Genomic DNA, 21,243 nt, shown 5'->3' with positions numbered 1-21,243 from the left:
ATAATGGATTTGAACTACTTCCTTGATAAATAGCGCCATCTGGTGACAGCAGCTTGGATCCACCCTGTAGTGTGCTGGCATGCCCATGCCTCTCATCCATCCACATAGCCGTTTTAGTCACGCCTTGTATAAGGTCAGATCTAAACATATATTCACGAAATTGTGAAGTAACAACTTCATACAACGATTCAATCAATGTTTATTACCCAATGAAACATAATTATACTTTGGAAAGGCCAACCCACCATGGGCAGGTCTACAGTACAAATCAAATCAAATTTATTTATATAGCCCTTCGTACATCAGCTGATATCTCAAAGTGATGTACAGAAACCCAGCCTAAAACCCCAAACAGCAAGCAATGCAGGTGTAGAAGCACGGTGGCTAGGAAAAACTCCCTAGAAAGGCCAAAACCTAGGAAGAAACCTAGAGAGGAACCAAGCTATGTGGGGTGGCCAGTCCTCTTCTGGCTGTGCCGGGTGGAGATTATAACAGAACATGGTCAAGATGTTCAAATGTTCATAAATTACCAGCATGGTCGAATAATAATAAGGCAGAACAATTGAAACTGGAGCAGCAGCACAGTCAGGTGGACTGGGGACAGCAAGGAGTCATCATGTCAGGTATTCCTGGGGCATGGTCCTAGGGCTCAAGTCCTCAGAGAGAGAGAAAGAAAGAGAGAATTAGAGAGAGCATATGTGGGATGGCCAGTCCTCTTCTGGCTGTGCCGGGTGGAGATTATAACAGAACATGGCCAAGATGTTCAAATGTTCATAAATGACCAGCATGGTCGAATAATAATAAGGCAGAACAGTTGAAACTGGAGCAGCAGCACGGCCAGGTGGACTGGGGACAGCAAGGAGTCATCATGTCAGGTAGTCCTGGGGCATGGTTCTAGGGCTCAGGTCCTCCGAGAGAGAGAAAGAGAGAAGGAGAGAATTAGAGAACGCACACTTAGATTCACACAGGACACCGAATAGGACAGGAGAAGTACTCCAGATATAACAAACTGACCCTAGCCCCCCGACACATAAACTACTGCAGCATAAATACTGGAGGCTGAGACAGGAGGGGTCAGGAGACACTGTGGCCCCATCCGAGGACACCCCCGGACAGGGCCAAACAGGAAGGATATAACCCCACCCACTTTGCCAAAGCACAGCCCCCACCACACCACTAGAGGGATATCTTCAACCACCAACTTACCATCCTGAGACAAGGCTGAGTATAGCCCACAAAGACCTCCGCCACGGCATAACCCAAGGGGGGGGCCAACCCAGACAGGATGACCACATCAGTGAATCAACCCACTCAGGTGACGCACCCCCTCCAGGGACGGCATGAGAGAGCCCCAGTAAGCCAGTGACTCAGCCCCTGTAATAGGGTTAGAGGCAGAGAATCCCAGTGGAAAGAGGGGAACCGGCCAGGCAGAGACAGCAAGGGCGGTTCGTTGCTCCAGAGCCTTTCCGTTCACCCTCCCACTCCTGGGCCAGACTACACTCAATCATATGACCCACTGAAGAGATGAGTCTTCAGTAGAAACTTAAAGGTTGAGACCGAGTTTGCGTCTCTGACATGGGTAGGCAGACCGTTCCATAAAAATGGAGCTCTATAGGAGAAAGCCCTGCCTCCAGCTGTTTGCTTAGAAATTCTAGGGACAATTAGGAGGCCTGCGTCTTGTGACCGTAGCGTACGTGTAGGTATGTACGGCAGGACCAAATCAGAGAGATAGATAGGAGCAAGCCCATGTAATGCTTTGTAGGTTAGCAGTAAAACCTTGAAATCAGCCCTTGCTTTGACAGGAAACCAGTGTAGAGAGGCTAGCACTGGAGTAATTTGATCACATTTTTTGGTTCTAGTCAGGATTCTAGCAGCCGTATTTAGCACTAACTGAAGTTTATTTAGTGCTTTATCCGGGTAGCCGGAAAGTAGAGCATTGCAGTAGTCTAACCTAGAAGTGACAAAAGCATGGATTAATTTTTCTGCATCATTTTTGGACAGAAAGTTTCTGATTTTTGCAATGTTACGTAGATGGAAAAAAGCTGTCCTTGAAATGGTCTTGATATGTTCTTCAAAAGAGATCAGGGTCCAGAGTAACGCCGAGGTCCTTCACAGTTTTATTTGAGACGACTGTACAACCATTAAGATTAATTGTCAGATTCAACAGAAGATCTCTTTGTTTCTTGGGACCTAGAACAAGCATCTCTGTTTAGTCCGAGTTTAAAAGTAGAACGTTTGCAGCCATCCACTTCCTTATGTCTGAAACACATTCTTCTAGCAAGGGCAATTTTGGGGCTTCACCATGTTTCATTGAAATGTACAGCTGTGTGTCATCCGCATAGCAGTGAAAGTTAACATTATGTTTTCGAATAACATCCCCAAGAGGTAAAATATATAGTGAAAACAATAGTGGTCCTAAAACGGAACCTTGAGGAACACCGAAATTTACAGTTGATTTGTCAGAGGACAAACCATTCACAGAGACAAACTGATATCTTTCCGACAGATAAGATCTAAACCAGGCCAGAACTTGTCCGTGTAGACCAATTTGGGTTTCCAATCTCTCCAAAAGAATGTGGTGATCGATGGTATCAAAAGCAGCACTAAGGTCTAGGAGCACGAGGACAGATGCAGAGCCTCGGTCCGATGCCATTAAAATGTAATTTACCACCTTCACAAGTGCCGTCTCAGTGCTATGATGGGGTCTAAAACCAGACTGAAGCATTTCGTATACATTGTTTGTCTTCAGGAAGGCAGTGAGTTGTTGCGCAACAGCCTTTTCTAAAATCTTTGAGAGGAATGGAAGATTCGATATAGGCCGATAGTTTTTTATATTTTCTGGGTCAAGGTTTGGCTTTTTCAAGAGAGGCTTTATTACTGCCACTTTTAGTGAGTTTGGTACACATCCGGTGGATAGAGAGCCGTTTATTATGTTCAACATAGGAGGGCCAAGCACAGGAAGCAGCTCTTTCAGTAGTTTAGTTGGAATAGGGTCCAGTATGCAGCTTGAAGGTTTAGAGGCCATGATTATTTTCATCATTGTGTCAAGAGATATAGTACTAAAACACTTGAGCGTCTCTCTTGATCCTAGGTCCTGGCAGAGTTGTGCAGACTCAGGACAACTGAGCTTTAAAGGAATATGCAGATTTAAGGAGGAGTCCGAAATTTGCTTTCTAATAATCATAATCTTTTCCTCAAAGAAGTTAATGAATTTATCACTGCTAAAGTGAAAGTCATCCTCTCTTGGGGAATGCTGCTTTTTAGTTAGCTTTGCGACAGTATCAAAAAGGAATTTCGGATTGTTCTTATTTTCCTCAATTAAGTTAGAAAAATAGGATGATCGAGCAGCAGTAAGGGCTCTTCGGTACTGCACTGTACTGTCTTTCCAAGCTAGTCGGAAGACTTCCAGTTTGGTGTGGCGCCATTTCCGTTCCAATTTTCTGGAAGCTTGCTTCAGAGCTCGGGTATTTTCTGTGTACCAGGGAGCTAGTTTCTTATGAGAAATGTTTTTAGTTTTTAGGGGTGCAACTGCATCTAGGGTATTGCGCAAGGTTAAATTGAGTTCCTCAGTTAGGTGGTTAACTGATTTTTGTCCTCTGGCGTCCTTGGGTAGACAGAGGAAATCTGGAAGGACATCAAGGAATCTTTGTGTTGTCTGTGAATTTATAGCACGACTTTTGATGATCCTTGGTTGGGGTCTGAGCAGATTATTTGTTGCAATTGCAAACGTAATAAAATGGTGGTACGATAGTCCAGGATTATGAGGAAAAACATTAAGATCCACAACATTTATTCCATGGGACAAAACTAGGTCCAGCGTATGACTGTGACAGTGAGTGGGTCCAGAGACATGTTGGACAAAACCCACTGAGTCGATGATGGCTCCGAAAGCCTTTTGGAGTGGGTCTGTGGACTTTTCCATGTGAATATTAAAGTCACCAAAGATTAGAATATTATCCGCTATGACTACAAGGTCCGATAGGAATTCAGGGTACTCAGTGAGGAACGCTGTATATGGCCCAGGAGGCCTGTAAACAGTAGCTATAAAAAGTGATTGAGTAGGCTGCATAGATTTCATGACTAGAAGCTCAAAAGATGAAAACGTCATTTTTTTTTGTAAATTGAAATTTGCTATCGTAAATGTTAGCAACACCTCCGCCTTTGCGGGATGCACGGGGGATATGGTCACTAGTGTAGCCAGGAGGTGAGGCCTCATTTAACACAGTAAATTCATCAGGCTTAAGCCATGTTTCAGTCAGGCCAATCACATCAAGATTATGATCAGTGATTAGTTCATTGACTATAATTGCCTTTGAAGTAAGGGATCTAACATTAAGTAGCCCTATTTTGAGATGTGAGGTATCATGATCTCTTTCAATAATGACAGGAATGGAGGTGGTCTTTATCCTAGTGAGATTGCTAAGGCGAACACCGCCATGTTTAGTTTTGCCCAATTTAGGTCGAGGCACAGACACGGTCTCAATGGTGATAGCTGAGCTGACTACACTGGCAGACTCCACTATGCTGGCAGGCTGGCTAACAGCCTGCTGCCTGGCCTGCACCCTATTTCATTGTGGAGCTAGAGGAGTTAGAGCCCTGTCTATGTTGGTAGATAAAATGAGAGCACCCCTCCAGCTAGGATGGAGTCCGTCACTCCTCAGCAGGTCAGGCTTGGTCCTGTTCGTGGGTGAGTCCCAGAAAGAGGGCCAATTATCTACAAATTCTATCTTTTGGGAGGGGCAGAAAACAGTTTTCAACCAGTGATTGAGTTGTGAGACTCTGCTGTAGAGCTCATCACTCCCCCTAACTGGGAGGGGGCCAGAGACAATTACTCGATGCCGACACATCTTTCTAGCTGATTTACACGCAGAAGCTATGTTGCGCTTGATGATCTCTGACTGTTTCATCCTAACATCGTTGGTGCCGACGTGGATAACAATATCTCTATACTCGCCAGTTTTAGCTTTAGCCAGCACCATCTTCAGATTAGCCTTAACGTCGGTAGCCCTGCCCCCCGGTAAACAGTGTATGATCGCTGGATGATTCGTTTTAAGTCTAATACTGCGGGTAATGGAGTCGCCAATGACTAGAGTTTTCAATTTGTCAGAGCTAATGGTGGGAAGCTTCGGCGTCTCAGACCCCGTAACGGGAGGAGTAGAGACCAGAGAAGACTCGGCCTCTGACTCCGACCCGCTGCTTAATGGGGAAAACCGGTTGAAAGTTTCTGTCGGCTGAATGAGTGACACCGGTTGAGCGTTCCTACAGCATTTCCTTCCAGAAACCGTGAGAAAGTTGTCCGGCTGCGGGGACTGTGCCAGGGGATTTATACTACTATATGTACTTACTGGTGACACAGACGCTGTTTCATCCTTTCCTACACTGAAATTACCTTTGCCTAGCGATTGCGTCTGAAGCTGGGCTTGTAGCACAGCTATCCTCGCCGTAAGGCGAGTACAGCGACTGCAATTTGAAGGCATCATGTTAATGTTACTACTTAGCTTCGGCTGTTGGAGGTCCTGACGAATCGTGTCCAGATAAAGCGTCCGGAGTGAAAAAGTTGAGGAGGAAAAAACAAAAATATAAACGGTAATTAAAAAGTAAAAACCGTAAATTTGTCAGGTAGCAAAACAGGTTGGCAACAAAACGCACAGCAACTCGAAAACAAGTCTGCAAGTTGTTGGGAACTGGAATTCCTGGTAGGTTTTTCAAACTGACAGAAACTTCAGGCCTTTAAGGATTTGTATAAAACACTTTGCATAACACACATTTTTGTCCCAGTATCATTTCTTCTAACATTCCTTTTTACAATGTAGGCCTACATAGTTGCACCTCCAATAATTTAAAATAAAATAAATGATTTTTGTTTATTTTACCTTTATTTAACTAGGCAAGTCATTGGAGGTGCAACTATTTAAAATAAAATAAATGATTTTTGTTTATTTTACCTTTATTTAACTAGGCAAGTCAGTTAAGAACAAATTCTTATTTTCAATGACAGCCTAGGAACAGTGGGTTAACTGCCTGTTCAGGGGCAGAACGACATATTTGTACCTTGGGGGTTTGAACTTGCAACCTTCCGGTTACTAGTCCAACAGGCTACCCTGCCGCCCCAAATTTAAAAACTACATTCAAGTAAACAATATGCTATCAACCCTGAGATTAGGTAAAGTGAGATATTAGCTATTCAGATTTTAGGGAAGCTCAGACATATCTCTTCAAGCTTGCATGATGTCTGAATGGCCACAGAATGGTTCATGTTGATGAGAGAAGACACCTGACTGTCCACCATGGCTTTTAAACAGTCCTGCAGATCTCTAAGGTCCCAGATCTTCTGACAGTCAGAGTCCCTCAATGCCATGCGCACACAGATGTTCCTCAGCTCTATGCTTACCTAGGTGGAGAGAGTAGAGGCACAGATAGAACAATGAAACAGATATTTCACCGGATGTATAAATGTGAAGTATCAAGTTGGCGTTTCCACTCACTCACCAATATGGTGATGAGCGGAAACCCAGTGGCAGTGGGAGAAGATGGAGCGAGATGGATTTTGGCCGACGTTCTGCAAATTTTCTCATTGATGAAACCAAATCTCCATACAGTTTCCAAAACTAAAATCTGTAAAAAACAGAGTGGACTGAGTTTTGTAGACTTTACTCTTTGCCAAAGTTTTAAAAATTGTGTTGTTTAGGAGTGCAAGGGAAACTTGAGTTCTTGCACATGCGCATTTGACAGAGTAGGTGTTCCCTAACGGAAATATGCAAATAAATGCTAGATTGAGCCAATAGGTTCTCACTAGGTCGTGCTTGGCTCTGTTCACCGCCTTGCTTGTTTTGCCCACTATGATTTATTTGCTCTCTTTGGAAACGACAGGCTCTGGTCTATCTTGGGTTAGTTATAAAACATATTTGGTAGAGGCGTCCGCATACATAGGTTCGGTTTGCTCCTAGCAGAACATCTCTGCTCGCATACTCCCGAAGACCTTTGTTTGAAAAAGCGTCAATATAACTTTTGTTTGTCGCTCGTGTCATCATAGCAACAACATAGAAAGTACAGTTCCTCAAAATAGCTTAAATTAATTAAGATAAATCAAGAAATCTGTAAAAAAATTGACATTTTTTTAATGTCTATTTACATCTAGATGTTTGGTGCAGTATTTCTCAAGTGAAAAAATGTGCATGAAAACTAGTCAGACTAGATTGATGGGCTCTTGCCACAGATGATTTGCTTACATCGCAGTTTAGGATAACTAAGGTGGACTAATCCACATAAATAGAAGCATTGTTTCCTCAAAATGTTTTTGCCACTGATCAAATTTCAACTTCCAGCTCAAGTTTACTGTCAACACTGAGGCTGTACCCGCTTTAAATTACAGTTTCAGACAGTGTTCAAGTAAGCTACTGTGGCTATTTGATCATAATATAGGCCTACCAGTGTGTCCTACCATCAAAAACAACTGAGAAAATGCATTCCATAACAGTTTAACTTGGCTGTTCTATCATTCAGCCTACGGTAGCAGCCAATGTGTTGTGTTCAATGTAGGCCAACATTCCATGAGACCTTTGAAAAAAGAAATCTGGGTATGACATTAACCTGTTTATCCACTTGTCCTTCAGACAAGGAGGTGACTGAAAATGTTCTTGTTATTTGATGCAAGAAACCACTTCACAAAATAAAATGCATTATTGTTGACATACCGTTATTGTCTTTAAGACAAAAAAAGCTCTAGATTTTCTTTCAAATATGTCTAGAAATGTACACGTTTTGTGCTCTTGTAGGAAACAATCAATCCATTGCTGACTACAAATGATCTATAACTGGTCTTAATTTATGATTAGGCATAAGGTTAGGAATGTGGTTATGGTTAGGTTCAAAATCCCATTTTAAGAAGAGAAAATGTAGTAATAGGAAGCCTTAGGACTTTGTGGCTGTGGTAACTAATGACGACCGTTTAGAAACTCAAGAGCAGACAAGGAATGTTGTTTGTATACTCTTTGTTTGTTCTTTCTATATTTTACATTTTGAATTCCTTTACAATACAGCAAATAAAGGTTAGGATAACGTACGTGTCAGGTTAGGATAATTAACGGTTAAAGTTAGGAAAAGGGTTAGGCTTAGCTACAATTGTCAACAACTGTTGTCCCGACATAAAATAATCGGCCACAGACCAATGGCTAGCGTCAAACCTATATCAGAAAAACGCCTCTAATTGCGGTCTGCAATTATACCCTTCACGAAAAAAAAGACCAAAACGTCACAAAAACGTCTTCATAATATATCCGTGAACTGTTTCGACTGGGAAGCGTATGGTAAGCTTTGAGGTCGAGCCAACATGAGTCAGTCATAACAAATGCAGTGGTTTTTTTAAAACATATACAAAATATTTTGAAGTCCATATACCATACAATATTGTTTTCTCATTCATAATCATGTTCATTCTAATCTCTAGCCTATCAACCAAATAAAAAGATATCAAACATTTTTGTCAAATTATGAAAACCAGCAGATGCACACCATCACTCACCAAGAAATTAGAACTTCATATAAGGGATAAAACACTCACTTTAGGACGCAGAAATATCCTCAGATCCTGAAACGAACTATGACTGATTTCTTCGTCGAATGTGAGTATTTGGGTTAGAATATCGATTAGCTGCGTAATGATACTTTCACGCGCCTTTTCTGCTATTGTGCGGGCCGCTGCTGACGAATCTTGGTTGGTTGTCACTTGTTTTTCTAGTCCAAGTTTACTGGGCCTACTGATCGCTATTTGGTGAGAGCCCACATTCTGTAGCAACTTCAGTGCTTCTGTTTGGTGCTCCATGGGACAGTACTGCAACGTTGCTGTCTCCATTTGGGCCCCTCTCTGTGTCGCTGCCTGTAGCGCGATTGCGCTTAAGTCACAAGAGTTTACACCTCTCCCACTCACGCGTCAATTGTTGTGCTATCGCTGGTATTTGTGGTAATTAAATGTTAATGACAGCCACTTTCCCAACATACACACACACCAAATAACCTTTTTTCACAACTGTTAACTGTTTACTTTAGTCAGCGAAAAGGGCCACAGGGAGTTGGAAAATTAGGCATAATACCTAAAGTAAACACGTCTAAGAACATCCCAACTGTACAAGGTTTAGGCTATATAAGATCACACATCAACACCTCCTTATGCAGATTACAGGTACTGTGTACTCATGATTAGCATCTGGAAAGGCTGAGAGGAGAAAAAGGAGACATTCCTTGCTGTTGTCTAGCAGACCTCAAACTATTAAAATAAATAAAAGTAACCTTTTATTTACAATGACGCCTACCCCGGCTAAACCCGAACAACGCTGGGCCAACTGTGCACGGCCCAATGGGACTCCCAATCACGGCCGGATGTGATACAGCTTGGAATTGAACCAGGGACTGTAGGGACCTTTTGCACTGAGATGCAGTGCCTTAGACCGCTGTGAGACTCGGGAGCCCAAAACTACAGCATCTCTATTCAATAGATCCGTCTCTCTGCTATCTTTCTGCTATCGAATACAAGCCTGGGGGGCATGTATTAGCTATGGCAGAGTTCTGGTGTTGACAGCAGCTGCACGTGAAGCGTGTCTTTTCTATAATGGCTGCTACCTTTCCTCGTCTCTTATTTAATTTACACTCATTTGAAAGCCCAGGAAAGTGCTAATGAGGGAAATGTGATGTGCTTCCAAATGGAGTCCAACTCTACATACTTAGAGCAGTCGGCAGAATCGTGAGTTCACGTCGTTGAGGTGGCCCTTTTGAAAAGGTGTAGTGTCTCCCAGAAAAGGTGTGTCTTCGTTGGTGAGGTCACTGGAAGAAGAAGCTGATGCCATGGTTTGGCCATTCGTTTCTTCCTTTCTCACACTGTCTGGTTCTTCTGTGTCTAAATGGGACAAGAAAACCTCCTTTATCTGGCTGTATCATATGAAAATTAATCTTTCATATCTTCTGATATGTAATGAAGGCTGTATAACTTGTCCAATAATAAACACATTTTGTTGTTTAATAACCTTTTTTTCCTACCTACTAGCTAGCAATTCGAACAAACCCAAATTGCCGCACCTCTCTCGCTCTCTCCCGCCCCCTGCTGGTTGTCTCTGTACACGCAGGGCTCTCCTGTCCCTCTGGCCAAGATGGTGTCCTCAGACACACACAGGTTCTGCAGCAGGAAGTAGGTGGTCATCAGGCCTTTCCCCTTCACCTGATCTCTCCTCTTTCCAGGATGTCAAAGCGCTTATCTTCCAGCGCACTGCAGATAGGTATAGTTAGAGAGAATCAGAACCAATAACTAAGTTATTCGGCCAACTTTATGGGCAAATCTGAATGGGAGCCATGTTGGCACTACCTGTATGTGAAGGGGCTGAGGTGTATGTGGTCAGGCACTCCGTGACTCTCCATGCGGGAGGCAGTGTTCACCGTATCTCCAAACAGGCAGTATCGAGGCATCTTGTCCCCTACCACACCAGCCAGCACTGGACCTGTGTGCAGACCCACCCGAATCTGGTACACGCACGCCACACATAGACACACACACACACACACACACCGCCACTTCAAATCACAATTCCATAGTTTCATTAAAGAACAGCTAATTTTGGACTATAAAGTCACCTGGATGGGTTGCCCAGTGATAGGGTTGGTCACCTCCCGGGCAGCGATACGCATACCCAGGGCAAAGTTGGCCACCCCCTCTGCATGGCTGTCAGCTGGAATAGGAACCCCACCCACCACCATGTAGGCGTCTCCAATAGTCTCCACCTGGAAGAGCCGAGGCGTTCATAGCACTCATTGAAAGGTTGGCTGCATCTCAATAGTTGAAAGAATTTTCCTTCCCTTATCTCCTCTCCTTCATTCAACCTTTCATTTACCCCTTCATGTACCTCTCTCTTTCTCTCTGTATACCTTGTACACGTCATGGACACTGGTACGGCGGTCGAACTTGGAGTACATGGAGTTGAGCATGTTGACGATCTGGTTGGGCTTGCAGGCAGCACAGATATTGGTGAAGGTGACCACATCACTGAACAGGATGGTGCACACCTGGAACTCACCTGAAATAGAGGGAGAAAGGGGAAGCAGAGATGTTTGTAGTGGCCACACTTTTCATTACACAGGTCTTCTAGCTCATTTGAAGAGTAGAACCAAATAAAAAGGCAGCAGAAATGCTGGCCTTGTCTGGAGGACCAGGTAGATATGGAATTAGGCAGACATTGCCATCGTACCTGCTTCCACCCTCTTGCCCTCCTTCAGCTGGTTGGCTACGTGGCGAGGCAACATGGCGTAGAGCAGAGTCTCCGTCTTCTTCTTCTCCGCCTCGAGGTGCCGTGAGAGGATCCTCAGCTCCTCCTATGAAATTACAAAATGATAGACAAAGAGGATGAGAAAACAGTGAGATGAGAAACGGACAAAGAAGGAGAGATGTATGTGCCTTTTTGCGCTCCAGCTGATTGGACAGCTCCATCTCGGCCAGACGCTGTTGGTTAAGCAGGATGAGGTCCCGGGTGGTGTCGTGCTGGGCGATGTCGGAGATGTGCAGACCCCTCTCCTCCAACTCCTGCAGGCTGCGCAGCTTCGGAGAGCACAGGTACACCATACAGCCCAGAGACTCCATCCACACCATCTGACCTGGGTACAGGGGAGTTATTCAGTCATACCATGGACACAATGCAGAGCCAACCTGCACAATCAGACATCGGATCAGAGAAGGGGAGTTTGACTGAACCTCTGAGTTTGAGCATCGACTGATGCTGAGAGGCCAGGGGCACCATCTCCCGTCTGGTCTTCAGGACAAACTGGCTGTTGATGAACTTCCTGATGCTCTCGAGGGGGGGGGGGGGGGGGGGGTGACAGAAGCTTCTCAATCGTTCTCCTTAGATGTACTCATATCAACATGATAGCGTTCAACAAACTTTGATTTTGGAGTGAACACTTAAAGGAAAAAAAGTGCCCAACCTTTTCCAAACATGACAATGCTCCTAACCATGTCCCAGCGTGATCTTTTCCCAGCAGGGCAGTGGGGCAGACTGGCACACCTGGTTCTCATCCTCTCCAATGCCTCTGCCTGATGCTGTTACCAGACCAGAGGAATTTGCATGCCCAATTTTTCAGTTTTTGATTTGTTAAAAAAGTTTGAAATATCCAATAAATGTCGTTCCACTTCATGATTGTGTCCCACTTGTTGTTGATTCTTCCCCAAAAAAATACAGTTTTATATCTTTATGTTTGAAGCCTGAAATGTGGCAAAAGGTCGCAAAGTTCAAGGGGGCCAAATACTTTTGCAAGGCACTGTAGACCTTTCCTGTCCGAGTAGTAATGAAGCAACATCCTCCCATCATCGTTCTTCTCCACACGGATCGAGGGAGCGTTCATCTCCTGGAAGAATGATATTTATTGCATACATAATCTTTTTAAAATGTTAAATATCTGGGCTCTAATGGATTGAAATACGTAGTAGTTGATCCATTGTAGAGGCCGTAAAGAGAAGGTCACCTGGTAGGAGAGAGCCAGGTAGCTGTGAAGGGCATCCAGGTTCTCAATGAATTCCACCAGGTTCCCCCCTAGCGTACGCAGCATGGTGTCGTACCCCGCCATCTTACAGAAGCTGAAGAAGTACTCCCTGAAAAGCTTCAGCACCACCTCAGAAGGCATGTCTGGGGCCACAACACCACCACATCATCATTCTTGTCATCACTATATCATCACCAACTGTCAAACTAAATGGTGCCTATCTCTCCCCTTAGTTTGGGATTGTGGACTGTCACGTAATTCTAACCCTGACACCGCGTCATGTCCACAGGCTCTGGGGTGACCCCTCAGGTACAGGACACCTGGAACACACTTGGGTCACCTGTGCCACACCTCGAGGGCCTCAGCAGGGACGTTGTTAACACCTGACCTCACTTGGAGGGCCTCATCAGGGACGTTGTTAACACCTGGCCTTACACACCCCCTCCCCCAAGGAGGTAGACACTCCTAACCACTGATATAAGGGTATCAAAACACTGACCTGTGTTTCTGGTTCAAGATGAAACACCGTTATAGAATTGTAAAGAACGTAGAGACTGGTACTTACCCAGCATAGTGCATGCCTCCTGCACAAGACGCAGAGTAATGACATCATCGTATATCTCATAAGTCATGAACGTGTCCTGGACCTCTGCAGGGTCCTGAAGAGATAGAGAGAATTGGCATACTCGAATCCTTTCAAATTTACATCAACATTTACTTTGTACACAAAACACCAGACCTCAGTTTCTCCCATGTTTCTTCACCAAATTTCTCAATGACCAGAAATTTCAGACAGGTATTTATGAATCCGTACTGCGAACACAAACAGCGAAGAAGAAGAGAGCGATATGAGATATCATAGTTGTCAAAAGCAAGAATGGGTTAGAATGACTAGAATGACTTGACGTTAAAATCAACAAACAGACATCTTGGTACTCACCATCTCTCTGGTATCTCTTTGTACTCGTCCTCCTGGTTTGTACTCTCTATGTACAGAACCCTTAACTCCTCTCTCACTCACACACACACGATGGAATTATTCTGCCACCATATGGTGAGAATTAGACATTGCAGGGCATCCAGTCCCATCTTCTTGTTGCATGAATCCTGTCTTCAATTTTTCCAATTTTATTTTTCGCAATGTGTATTCTTTCTCTTGGTAGTTGATAAAATCAGTGGAGGCTGTTGAGGGGAGGACGGCTCATAATAATGTCTGGAACGGAGTCAATGGAATGGCATCAAACACATAGAAACCACACGTTTAATGTATTTTATACCATTCTGCCTATTCTGCTCCAGCAATTACCACGAGCCTGTCATCCCCAATTAAGGTGCCACCAATCTCCTGTGGATACAATATACACTGAGTGTACAAAACATTACATAAAATGATCAAGTGAATCCAGGTGAAAGCTATGTTATTTTATTGATGTCATCTGTTAAATCCACTTCAATCAGTGTAGATGAAGGGGAGGAGACAGGTTAAAGAAGGGTTTTTAAGCCTTGAGATAATTGAGACATGGATTGTGCATGTGTGCCATTCAGAGGCTGAATGGGCAAGACAAAAGATTTAAGTGCCTTTGAGATGGTAGTAGGTGCCAGGCACACCGGTTTGTGTCAAGAACTGTAACGCTGCTGGGTTTTTCACACTCAACTGTTTACCATCTGTATCAAGAATGGTACACTCCCAGAAAGACATCCAGACAATTTAACACTACTGTGGGAAGTATGGAGTCAACATGGACCAGCATCCCTGTAGAACGCTTTCGACACCTTGTAGAGTCCATACCCCGACAAATTGAGGCTGTTCTAAAGGCAAAAGGGGGTGCAAATCAATAGTAGGAATGTGTTCCTAATGTTTTGTAGGTCTGTATATCAGTAGTATAGAACACACACACAGCTGCCTGAACTTTTATTGGTTGGAAGTTCTTGTCCACGGTCCTGAAATAGTGTCCAGGTCAATGTTGCAGGCTGCATGTGAGATTAAGGGTTAACAGCCTCATAGGAATTTGGTCTATTTAAGTAAATATCGCATTTCAGTCTTTGGATGCAAAAGGAAGCTATTTTATTTTTCTAATAAATGATTACTTAACATAGTCTGCAAAAACCATAAACAGTTGTAAAGTTTAGACGTCTGTCTTATCTGACAGAAAAAAGAAAGAAACAATTATGATTGCGCTGCCTATGCTTTCCCACTAAATAAATAAATGCTAGCATAAATGCTGTTGTTCCCCCAATAAATGTTTTACCAGTGTCACAACATATTACGTGTAACACAAGACAAGCCAAAACTAGACACTAAATCGTAAAAACTGATACATCCTGGTATGCTTTCAAAAAACAAATGGCTCCCTAAAATAAAGTGTGAACTGACGCAAAGTTACTTTGATCATTGTTGTAAAAAAGTAACGTTCATGTTCAGTTTGTCGGAAATTTCCAGACCCCTCAAGGAGGGTCAAATGTTAAGATGATTTGGAATCAAACACACATTGATTTGGAGTGAATCAACACGTGAACTACTTTTTTTAACGAACTTAAAATTGTTCTGACATTACATCACAGCAATTGTTATTTTGCAATGATCATAACAGTTGGCAGTATTTTCTGTTAATCTTTAATTGAATGTACTTTTCCAAAAGAAATCCCCTCCATCGGTAAAGTGCTTATGCGCGGTGTATAACCAGAGACAGTAGAGAAATCATTCCCAGACCATCTCTAGTGTAACTCCAGGAAGAGAATAATCAATAGCCTACAGCTGAATCAAGTACAGCATTGCCAAAGGAGAAACAGGCAAGACCTTGAACGTTTATTTCTTTAAATACTGCGTTTTTACGATCGACAACAAATCACAGCCATTCTCAACGCTTTTTGTGTTATATGGGTTTTGTAATCAGCGTGAGTCATTTTACAATGAAATGACAATGGTGTAACTGATAAGGTAGAGATACTAAAACAGCGAAAATACAGTTTAGAGCATGGAGGCTTTTCAGTTGTAATTCGAGTAACACTTCAACTACAGCAGAACGAACATACAGTATAAACTCATACTATATTTACTGTCTTGTTCTACACAGGGATGTTGTGTGAAAGCGCACTCTGGGGCATGGATCACCATGAAGACTTGGCGAGAAAACTCACTCCTCCTCACGTGTCCCTATCAGAGCCAACATCAGACCGGGGTAGTTTCTTCCCTCATCTCTCCGAATGCGCCAACATCGAGGTTGATGGCAGGGAAAATATGGAAAACCATACAGTGAAAGAGGCGGTGAAACAGAGATCGGGTCATCAAGAAAATGGACTGGTCCCAGGAGACCAATTAGTGAGGAATATGGCATCACCCCATTCTACAGAGCTGTTTGGACCAACAGGGAGAGGGAAGTCATCAGGAGCCGGACGGATATTGGTACCCTGTCAGATTTCATCTCCAAGTCTCTCGCAGAGTCGCACTAAAAACTATGTAGTGTAAAGCTTGCCTCTTCATTCTCCATGGACATATTTAACAGTGGCTTATGGAACAATGTTATTTATTTTGTATGTCATTTCACTATCCTTCATAACCTGTGCTTTTTCGCTGACACGGTCGCCAGTTGTACGGTGTTTCTTCCGACACAATGGTGGGGCTGGCTTTCGGCGAGCAGTGTGTCAAGTAGCAGTGTGGCTTGTCAGGGTCGTGTTTCGGAGGACGCATGACTTTCGACCTTCGCCTCTCTGGAGTCGGTACGGGAGTTGTAGCGATGCGACAAGACTGTAACTACCAATTGGATCTCACGAAAATGTGGAGAAAAAAGTGTAAAAAGTACCAACAAAAATTACAATAACCTGCGCTTGACATCCTGTTCAACCCTTCCTGTGAATTAAATTGCCCTATAGGCCTATTGCTTATTGCATTTGTTTGATTGAAGGATGTTCATTTATTGACTAAATGTGCAGTGTTTATACATTGTTCTTTCAACTATTTATTATTGATGGAGTTGAAGCCAGCCTTAACATTCACCATCACTGGAACACTGTAACAGGATGGCATGGAATGAATCCTGTACTCTATTCTGTGTTGATGTTATTAACCAATAGGGATAGAATAGGCCTGCACTTGTTTCTTATCATTATTCCTTTCCATTCAATGTAGGTCCATTCCAGATAGTGAAGATAGATATTTAGGTCTATGAAATATCTATCTAGGTCTATGCAAATACTGTAGATGTTAGTTACCATAAATTACCTCAGATCCAGGTTTATAAGGAAGCACTTACGAGTCAAATTTAGTTGTACATTTATGTTCAGTCATTTTTCTTAGAAACAGAACACCATATTTTGCTAAAATATTCTCTGTTTTATTTCATTTGAAAGTAGCTGTTGTCACCAGAAAACAAGTCTCGACTATTCAATGATTACTACCATTCATATGGGCACAACATACAGTGCCTTCAGAAACTATTCATAGCCCTTGACTTATTTCACATTTTGTTGTATTTCTATTTATTAGGGATCCCCATTAGCTGCTGTACTTTAAAGGGCCAGCCCTGCTGCCCTGTTCTGAGCCAACTGTCATTTTCCCAAGTCCTTCTTTGTGGCACCTGGCCACACTACTGAACAGTAGTCTAGGTGCGACAAAACCAGGGCATGTGGGCCCTGCCCTGTTGATAGTGTTGTTAAGAAGGCAGAGCAGTGCTTTTATTATGGACAGACTTCTCCCTATTTTAGCTACTGTTGTAAACTGTTTTGACAATGACAGTTTACAATCCAGGGTTACTCCAAGCAGTTTAGTCACCAACTTGCTCAATTTCCACATTATTCATTACAAGACATAGTTGAGGTTTAGGGTTTAGAAAATGATTTGTCCCAAATACAATGCTTTTAGTTTTAGAAATATTTAGGACTAGCTTATTCCTTGTTACCCATTCCGAAACTAACTGCCGCTCTTTGTTAAGTGTTGCAGTCATTTCAGTTGCTGTAGTAGCTGACGTGTATAGTGTTGAGTCATCCGCATACATAGACACACGCCTTACTCAAAGCAAGTGGCATGTTGTTAGTAAAGATTGAAAAGAGCAAGGGGCCTAAACAGCTACCCCGGGGAATTCATGATTCTACCTGGATTATGCTTGAGAGGCTTCCATTAAAGAACACCTTCTGTGTTCTGTTAGACAAGTAACTCTTTATCCACATTATAGCAGGGGCTGTAAAGCCATAACACATATGCTTTTCCAGCAGCAGACTCAAAGCTGCACTGAAGTCTAACAAGACAGCCCCCACAATCATTTTATCATCAATTTCTCTCAGCCAATCATCAGTCATTTGTGTAAGTGCTGTGCTTGTTGAGTGTCCTTCCATATGAGCATGCTGAAAGTCTGTTGTCAAAGTCTGTTGCCTGAATTCCAAATTGATTACATTTTTTTTTTTTAAATCCTCACCCATCTACACACAAAACCCCATAATGACAAAGTGAAAACATGTTTTTAGAAATTCTTGCAAATGTGTTGAAAATTAAGTACAGAAATATCTAATTCACTTAAGTCTTCACACCTGAGTCACCTTTGGCAGTGATTACAGCTGTGAGTCTTTCTGGGTAAGTGTCTAATAGCTTTGCACACCTGGATTGTACAGCATTAGCACATTATTATTTTTTAAATTCTTCAAGCTCTGTCAAGTTGGTTGTTGATCATTGTTACACAGCCATTTACAAACATAACGCTTTGTATTCAAGACATAAAGTTAATGTATTTGCCACATTTTTTGCAGTTGTACTTTTTTGCCTTATTGCAAACAGGATGCATGTTTTGGAATATTTTTATTCTGTACAGGCTTCTTTTCATTCTGTCATTTAGGTTAGTAGTGTAGAGTAACTACAATGTTGTTGATCCATTCTCAGTTTTCTCCTATCACTGCCATTAAACTCTGTAACTATTTTAATGTCACCATTAGCCTCATGGTTAGATCCCTGAGAGATGTCTTTCCTCTCTGGCAACTGAGTTAGAAAGTATATTTGCAGTGACTGGGTGTATTGATACAGCATCCAAAGTGTAATTAATAACTTCACCATACTCAAAGGGAAATTCTATGTCTGCTTTTTTTGTTTTTACCCATCTACCAATAGATCAAATCCAATCAAGCTTTATTCATACAGCACATTTCAGACATGGAATGCAATGCAATGTGCTTAACAGGAAAAAAAATAACGACACCCAACTGAACAACTAGAAAGAACTAGAAAGAACCTAAGGAAAAGCAAAGCTAAAAATATATATTTTTAAATATGTCCACAGTTTTGCCTCCCTCAGGTTCTCTGGCAGGCTATTCCAGAGGCTGGGGGAATAATAACTAAAGTCTGCCTCTCCATGCATCTTAGTCCTAGGATTTGGGATAGTTAAAAGGCCAGTGCCAGAGACTTACTGGGTAAATAACTTAAAAGCCTGTCTGACATGTATTGCGGTGCACAACCGTGGATTGATTTTAAAACCAATGGAAGAATCTTAAAATGTATTCTAAAACTCACAGGCAGCCAGTGCAGAGACCTTAAAACCGGTGTAATGTGTTCTCTCTGTCTGGTCTTCGTCAGTACCCATGCTGTAGCATTCTGTATGTTTTGCAGTTGACCAATGGCTTTTTTGGGTTGACCAGACAGGAGAGCATTACAGTAGTCAAGCCTGCTTGTAATAAAAGCATGGATGAATCTCTCTGGATCAGTCTAAGAGAAAAATGGACGCACCTTGGCAATGTTCCTCAGATGGTAAAAATGAATTTTGATCACATTCCAAATGTGTGTTGAGAAATTTAGTTCAGAATCTAAAATAACACCTAGGTTTTTTACTTGGTGTTTTATCTTTATTGCCCATGAATTCAAATGTGCGGCTAGATTCTCTCTTTGTGCTTTGACTCCAACAATAAGTACCTTGATCTTATGATGATTTAGCTGGAGGAAGTTGTGAGCCATCCAAGTATTTAAATCACTAATACAGTCTAATAATTTATCCTTGGAGCTAAAATCCTTTGGTGACACACAAATGCAAAGTTGTGTATTGTCTGCGTAGCAGTGGAAATCAATGCTGAGCTTTCTGATAACGCGGCCAAGGGGTAACATATATAAATTGAACAGTACCGGTGTCACAATCGCCTGGAGTGGTGGGTGCAGAGTCAATTGCAGAGAGCAGAGGATACTGGGGAAAACCGTCTTTATTGGGATTCCCACACTAACGCCCAAAACCATAGTCGATAAACATACAGAAAAATAGTCTGACCCAACACAGGGCACAAACGGACAGGATCGCACACCCCGACTAACAGAAAATAATCCCTAACAGGCTTAAATAGACATAAATGAAGAAACAAAATAAGGGACAGGTGCAACCAATAAGACCAAACGAACAGAAAAGGAAAAAAGGATCGGTGGCGGCTAGTAGACCAGTGACGACTCCTGCCGAGCGCCGCCTGAACAGGCAGGGGAGCCACATTCGGTGGGAGTCGTGACAACCTGGCCCAAAACCGAACCATGTGGAAAGCACATGTGATATGTATTTTCTTTGAGTTATGTTACAAGAAACACTTGACTGGTTAAATAGGTCCTAAAAGAATTTAGAACTGGACCGGAGAAGCCAACCCACCTCTCTAGTCTTTCTAGAAGGACATCATGGTCAACAGTGTCAAATGCAGCACCTTAATCTAAGAGTACAAGGACAGAAAGTTGTTTGGCATCTGTGTTGGCTCTAAGATCATGTAACACTTTAAAGACTGTCTCTGTGCTGTGGTGGGCATAAAAAACAGAATAGAATTTTTTTTAAATACAAACTTCTAATCAGGTCTTGCTTGACTGATACCGAGCCTAATGTTATCTAATCGTATCTCTGAGATACGCTGCAAACTCATTACATTTAGATGTGGAGGAAAGTTCAAATAGGTTTGCAGGGGTAGGATTCATCAGGCCATTATTGGTCGAGACTCAAGTTATTCGGATTAATAGTGATGAAGTTCAACAAATGACCCCGGTTGGCATTTATAATTGCCTTGTTATATATGCCAAGTTGCTCTCTCAGAATATCATAATGGACCTGCAACTTTGAGTTTCTCCACTTCCGCTCTGGCTTTCTCCAATTTCTCTTTAAATGATTAGTTTCCTGTTTCATTGATGCCACTGGAGCTATGGTGTCAATGGTTTCCCTTAATTTGCTATTATAAACGAAATAATCACAAGAGGTGGTGGAGTATTGTTCATACACTCAAAAAAATCTGCAGCAAGGTAGCATTTCTTAATAATGCGTTCAGTATTACCCTGTGCTATGGGCAACAAGGTAGCAAGAAATAGAAAGTGGTGATCAGGTAAAGCAACACCAACAATGGAGGATATGTCAATAGAAAGCCCCTTGGTAATAAACAGGTCCAGAGAATGGCCGCAGTTATGGGTGGGCCCAGTAACATGTTAGATAAAGTCCATAGAGCTTAAAAGATTTATACATTGAATGGCCTTGGAGTCAGTCTCTTTGTCAACATGAATATTAAAATTGCCCAACACAATGATTTTATCATAGTTCTCAAGACCAATAGACACTAGTTCAGATAAATCAGTAAAGAAAGTGGGGCAGTGCTTTGGTGGCCTATTGAGTCTTATGGCCAGCACTGGTGGCTGACATTTAAACAGTATAGCATGATGCTCTAAAAACCCAAAGTCGCCAAACGAAAAGTCCTTACAGCTGAGAGCATTGCTGAAAATAGAGGCTGTCTCCCTCCACTTTTCCCTTTTCT

The 21,243-nt window shown here is 42.5% G+C and overlaps 2 protein-coding genes across 3 annotated transcripts; both read right to left on the bottom strand.

Moving 5' to 3' along the window:
* Nucleotides 1-5,994: 5,994 nt before the first annotated feature.
* Nucleotides 5,995-8,933, bottom strand: LOC110527094 (leukemia-associated protein 7-like). Of its 2 annotated transcripts, XM_021608257.2 has the most exons (3): nucleotides 8,561-8,932; nucleotides 6,490-6,615; nucleotides 5,995-6,391 (listed from the first exon to the last, which is right to left on the bottom strand). In XM_021608257.2, exons 1-3 carry the CDS (start codon nucleotides 8,849-8,851, stop codon nucleotides 6,185-6,187), a joined length of 624 nt encoding a protein of 207 aa, XP_021463932.2. In that variant the 5' UTR covers nucleotides 8,852-8,932; the 3' UTR covers nucleotides 5,995-6,184. The 2 variants fall into 2 exon arrangements, with proteins under 2 accessions (XP_021463932.2, XP_036838563.1); XM_036982668.1 differs by lacking the exon at nucleotides 6,490-6,615 and having other exon boundaries at nucleotides 8,561-8,933.
* Nucleotides 8,934-9,716: 783 nt separating this feature from the next.
* Nucleotides 9,717-13,160, bottom strand: LOC110528759 (guanylate cyclase soluble subunit beta-2-like). Its single transcript, XM_021610894.2, is given in 12 exon segments — nucleotides 9,717-9,889; nucleotides 10,069-10,209; nucleotides 10,212-10,255; nucleotides 10,352-10,506; nucleotides 10,618-10,764; nucleotides 10,909-11,057; nucleotides 11,229-11,352; nucleotides 11,435-11,631; nucleotides 11,729-11,825; nucleotides 12,280-12,378; nucleotides 12,496-12,656; nucleotides 13,079-13,160. Coding segments are annotated over 12 exon segments (1,554 nt in total). The 5' UTR covers nucleotides 13,146-13,160.
* Between the last annotated feature and the right edge of the window lie 8,083 nt (nucleotides 13,161-21,243).

Source organism: Oncorhynchus mykiss, chromosome 7, assembly GCF_013265735.2.
Source record: "Oncorhynchus mykiss isolate Arlee chromosome 7, USDA_OmykA_1.1, whole genome shotgun sequence".
Taxonomy (NCBI): Eukaryota; Metazoa; Chordata; class Actinopteri; order Salmoniformes; family Salmonidae; genus Oncorhynchus; species Oncorhynchus mykiss.
This window is presented reverse-complemented; position numbering and strand designations above follow the sequence as displayed.